Raw genomic sequence first — 4,993 nt, forward strand, 5'->3', positions numbered from 1 at the left:
TGGTTTGTTCTTGTTTGGTTATGTTTGTTCAGTTGTAAAACTGTAATTTCTAACCAAAAAAACTGTTCATTCCTTTAAGTCTCAGCAGAATTTACTCACAAACGTTACTAATTCGGACACTTTAGCAGACTGACAACAGCCTGTTGGCAATGCTCACATAAATGCAATTACATTTTCTACAACGGTACAACATTTATTTTATGAACGCCGGTTGGCCGCGCTCTCTTTGAACTGGAAACGGAGGACCTCGTGTCCAGGACGACTTTTAGGAAGATCCAAATATCAAGAAAAGCGGTTCCGCCTCAAAACATCTGGTGCACGAAACCAGAACGATTCATGTGGCAGGATCTACCGCCCAATGTGGGGAAACGTGTTATGTAACTGGCATGTCTTAAAAAAATAAAAAAAAATAAAAGGAAGTTGGAATTTAACAACAGTTATCAATCAGTTTTCATCCGGGGCTCTGGTAGAGCAGCATCGATCCTTTAATTATATAACACAACTCTCCAGAAAACAACATACTTGACATCTTCTTTCGTTGCTTAGTTCACTAATACATGCAACATCCGCTCCAGCAGCTGGTATTGAATAATCCGATAATCCGAATTGAGCTTGGAATCATCTTCAGCTAGCTCTCTTGTACGTGCTTTCTCTGACCATGTTGTGTTGCGCATTTTTACTGTATTTTATTGTGTTGATCTGTATGTTAACTTTTGTTTTGCTTTGTACTCTCGTCGGCACTGAAAACGAGTTCTTGCCTCAGTGTATTAGCGAGATTGAATAAAGGTTACAAGCAAACTTAGCCCTCTGTTCACAGCCTACGTCTAAAACTGATGCATCGTTGGACCACCTGCATGTTTTTCACCTCCTCCCGAAAAAGATGGTCCTGGAGTTCACAGCCAACACCTGGGTATGTAACCTGAGACCAGGAAGAGGTGTCGGCTCACTTTGTGACATCACAAATTGATGGCTTCCAGAACGGAGTGTTTTAGCGCACGCCTTCTAAAAGAAGCGGAGCGAAGCAAAAATAAGCAACGCGTCGCAACTGCTGAGTTGACGGCCTGGAGACGTTGATGCCTGCCGGAAAACATTGTATGAGGGAATCCTGGATAATACAGGGCCCTTTAAAAAAAAACAAAAAAAAAAAAAAAACAACCTGGTTTTTCGACAGGCGGTGACAAATCGCCAGAGACTCATCTCCCTCCCTCTCCGTCTCCTCGCACCCAGTCATAGAGCTACGTGCCCAGTGGCCACGTGCAGGATGACTGTGATTAGTTAACACTCTGGAACTTAATTAAACTCGACGCCTCATTCCGCGCATTCCTCGCCCTCGTCTTGCGCTCGCGATCTGTCGAAACAAACGCCCGTCGCGCGGGATCAAAGGGGGAAGGGGAGAAGGCGCGCGTCGGAATCCGAGGCGCTGCTGATTCACTGTTTATTATAAAGGAGCCGACATTGCGCCCGTCGCCCGCCGTGTTATGTCTGCCGGCGTTTGGCGAGGCCTCGGGGACGGCACCTCTTTCACGCAGGGGAGGCAGGTGGCTTTGATTTACGGCCTCCTGTTTTTTCTCCTTGCACCTTTTCCTTGTCAGTCGTCTCATGATTTGAAAGCCCGGCTCTTGGTTCGCATGGCCATTACAGTAATGACACGCTAACGCGACCTGCAGACCATAAAACTCGGGAGGACGAGCCAAAGAAGACAGAAATATCAGAGAAAAGGAGACGCACTACGTCCTTTAGCCAGCCTTCGTTCTGCTGCACGTGCACAGAGGGACAAAACACACACGCACTTGCGCGCACACAAACACCCAAGTCTCGCCCTGCCAGCCGTGCCTTTCGCTCTTCACTCACACCCTCCAGCTCTTACCGAGCTCCGCAGACGGGAGCAGCACTGTGAGAGGAGCCAAGGGGACGAGGCGGCGGCAGGAGCGGAAGGTAAAAAGAAAAAAAAAGAAGGGGGGTCGGTGGAGGGGAGGGGGCGAAAAGAGTGTAGGGGTGAGAGGAAAAGCCGGGGGAGAGGTGCTGCCCCTCCCCCCTCCTCCCCTCCCTCCCCCGGCCGACTCCTGCCGAAGCCTCCTGACTCATGGGAGCGTCAGACCGCCGATTTTCCCCCCAGAGAGCCTGGAAACGCTGCCGTGGAACCACGCGTAAGAGGAGGAGGAGGAGGAGGGGGAGGAGGGGGGCGGGAGGAAGGGGAGGAGGGGGGAGTTTTTAAAAAAAAAAAAAATTCAGAGAGTCAGAGGAGAGGAGAGGAGCGGAGTCTAGAGGAGGAGAGAGGAGAGGCAGAGGCAGAGGGAAGCCACAACAGTAGGCTGTCCCACTCGCTCGCTAGCTCGGAGGGTGGAGGGGGGCGGCGGGGCGGGAGCGGGGGGGAGGGCGGCCCGCGCTTACGTCGGTGACGTCGCGGGGCCCACGTGACCCAGGCTCTCCAGTGACGGCGCATGGAGGGCAGGAAAGAGACGAGTTTTAAAGCTGGTGCCTGTCGCCGGGGCTGTGTGAGGGCTCCACGCTCGCCTCCCCAAACCACCACAGAACCACAGACGTGCGGCGGCTCGGGGGGTGTTGGTGTTTCTGAGGGCGACCCCGGAGCGTAAATGGTTAATCGTCGCGGGCCAGCACCACCACCACCACCACCACCAGTCACAGGGACGGCGCTAAGCGAGTAAGTACGTTCCGACCGCACTTGCCAGGCAAGCAAGTCCGGCACCATCTGATCTATCCGCAAAGGCTGATATTTGCCTCTGCGATTTTTTTTTTTTTTCGTCTTTCCGCGATTTTTTTTCTCCCCCCACCCCCCCTCCTCAGTGTCCGTCTATAAAACCAGACCTAGTCGTTACTTGTGGTCATCCAAATAGCTGATTCGTGTAAAAAAAAAAAAAAGAAGAAGAAGAAGAAAACAAAAAAAGGCGACGTCTTGTTGAATGGCTTTTCCGCTTTTTTTCCCCCTCTTCCCTCCCTCCCCATCCATGACACGCCGCGCGCTCTCGGTTTAGGACGTGTCAGGGGTCACGGAAACCGCAGAGGAACAAAAGTGGGACTCGCTGCGACCGGAGGCAGCTATGGCATCTAACAGCCTTTTCAGCACAGTGACACCATGTCAACAGAACTTCTTCTGGGGTGAGTACGGCCGCCTTGCCTCCTGCTGTGTCTGGGGTTATTGGGTTGATGTCCTTGGGGTGGCGGTGGTGGGTGAGTGGGTCATACCAGGGGACTCGGAGGGTTAGAGGGGTTGAGGTTTTTGGGGGATTGGCGCGGTTCCTCTTGGTCGGAAAGCGGGTGGACCTCTTGGATCCGACAACGGCGGCGCTGGGGTCTCGTCGTGGGGATCAGCCGAGGACGTCCATGTACCCAACCGCCTCCCCGGGCCCTCCGCTATCAGGATCCAGCAGGGTTTTTGCGGGTGGTGGAGAAAAACACCCGGCTATCACCGTGGAGATAGAGAGGAAAAAAAAAAGAAGAAAAAAAAAAAGCTAACCTTTCTTTTTTCGCGGCGTTTCAAGATCCCACTATTTACTCTGGGCTGTGTTTATAAATATTCCCCCCCGAAAGGAGGAGATGACATGTTTGTGCAACGTGCCCTCAGATTTAGCAAGCGACGGTATTGCGGAACCGAAAACAACAGAAAAAGAAAAAAAAAAAGAAGGGGGGGGGGGTGAAACAAAACACAAAAAAAAAAAAGCACGGGTGATATTTCTGACAAGCGTAAACAGATGCTGCGCAAGATGGGTTTACAGTCAGGGGGCCATTGGATCAAGATGTAAGGGGGGTGGGGGGGTGGCAGGAGAGGGCGACGCTGCATCGTGTCTGCTTGGTGTCTCCGTCTGTATCGATAAAGTTTCGGCTCCCTGAATATTGTTCGCCTTTTTTTTCGTGTCGGTAATTAATTCAGCGAAGACTGACGCAAACCCACATGAATGGGCTTTGTTGGCTTCCACGGCGTCGGGAACGAGGGGATTACTGCGAGGGTTGACATATTACATATTGCTCTCGGATCCCCGAGAATCAATCCATCCGAGCAAATCGGAAACAGATCGCGACTGACTTCTGAACGGGGAAAAAGCTTTTCTTTCCGCCGTCTCCGCGTTCAGATTCATTTATTCTGATCCATTTATTGGGGCTTTTTTTTTTCCCCCCTTTTTTTTTTTTTTTTTGAAGTCCGCCTTGGATCCTTTAGTGAATCAAAAGGACAGACCGCAAAATATTGAAAGCCGGTGGAACAGTAGCCGTGTCCCTTCCGTGACTCCCGCTGACCTGCGAAGGCCGACTCGCATGTTTTTCCTCCTCTTTTGTTTTTGTTTTTTTCTTTTCACGCTCGCCGTCCTCATCCGAGGCAGCTGCTCCGCCGCTGCTGAATCTAATCCAAACAACAAAATAAATGATGTTTTAGGTTTACCAGATGAGTTCGGCAAATTTTAAACAAACATTTCCATGCCTTGCCCCTAACCAGCGGGAGAAACGGGGGGGAAAAGAGGAAAAGAAAAGTGAAAAAAGGGGCTCAGCTCAGCGCTCCGCTCCAAATCAAATGTTTCAAAGATGTTTTTTTTAAAAAAGGAGTCGCTCCGTGGTCGGACACAGCTGTTCTGGCGCGCGGGGCCGGCTGCACAGAAGCCGGTGGTGGTGGTGGTGGTGGTGGTGGGGTGGTGGGGGGGGGTTGGAGAGGGTGGGGGGCTCCTTAATACGCTCTGAAAGCCGGGAGAGAGTGAGCCGCTCTCCCACCAATCACCACCACCTATTACCATGTTAACCTCTGACCCCCCACCCCTCCACTCCCCTACTCCTCCTCCTCGGCGCGTCTCCGTGGGGGAGGAGGAGAGCGTTGGGGGGGGCAGTTGTGGGGGTCCGATGGCGGTGCTGCGGGGGTCGCGCGGTGCAGGAAATTGGAAGCACAACTGTAGCCAGGGAGGAGGGGTGGGGGGGAGCAGATGTGCGCAGATGTTCAGGTGGCTGGAGGAAGGAGAGGCCTCGGAGGAAACGGCGTTACAGGAGAAGAAGA

The 4,993-nt window shown here is 52.3% G+C and overlaps 1 protein-coding gene across 2 annotated transcripts in view; it reads left to right on the forward strand.

The window, feature by feature from the left end:
• Positions 1 to 2,427: 2,427 nt before the first annotated feature.
• LOC142879988 (runt-related transcription factor 2-like) overlaps positions 2,428 to 4,993 on the forward strand; it is a 44,480-nt gene continuing 41,914 nt past the window's right edge. For both annotated transcript variants that reach the window (XM_076013582.1, XM_076013584.1), the window contains exons 1-2: positions 2,428 to 2,662; positions 2,994 to 3,117. In XM_076013582.1, coding sequence (XP_075869697.1) covers positions 3,060 to 3,117 — 58 coding nt within the window. In that variant the 5' untranslated portion in view covers positions 2,428 to 2,662; positions 2,994 to 3,059. The remainder of the gene's footprint in view (positions 2,663 to 2,993; positions 3,118 to 4,993) is intronic.

This window comes from Nelusetta ayraudi, unplaced genomic scaffold (assembly GCF_046127955.1).
Source record: "Nelusetta ayraudi isolate G7.1 ecotype Tasmania unplaced genomic scaffold, CSIRO-AGI_Nayr_v1 ptg000151l, whole genome shotgun sequence".
NCBI classification, from domain to species: Eukaryota; Metazoa; Chordata; class Actinopteri; order Tetraodontiformes; family Monacanthidae; genus Nelusetta; species Nelusetta ayraudi.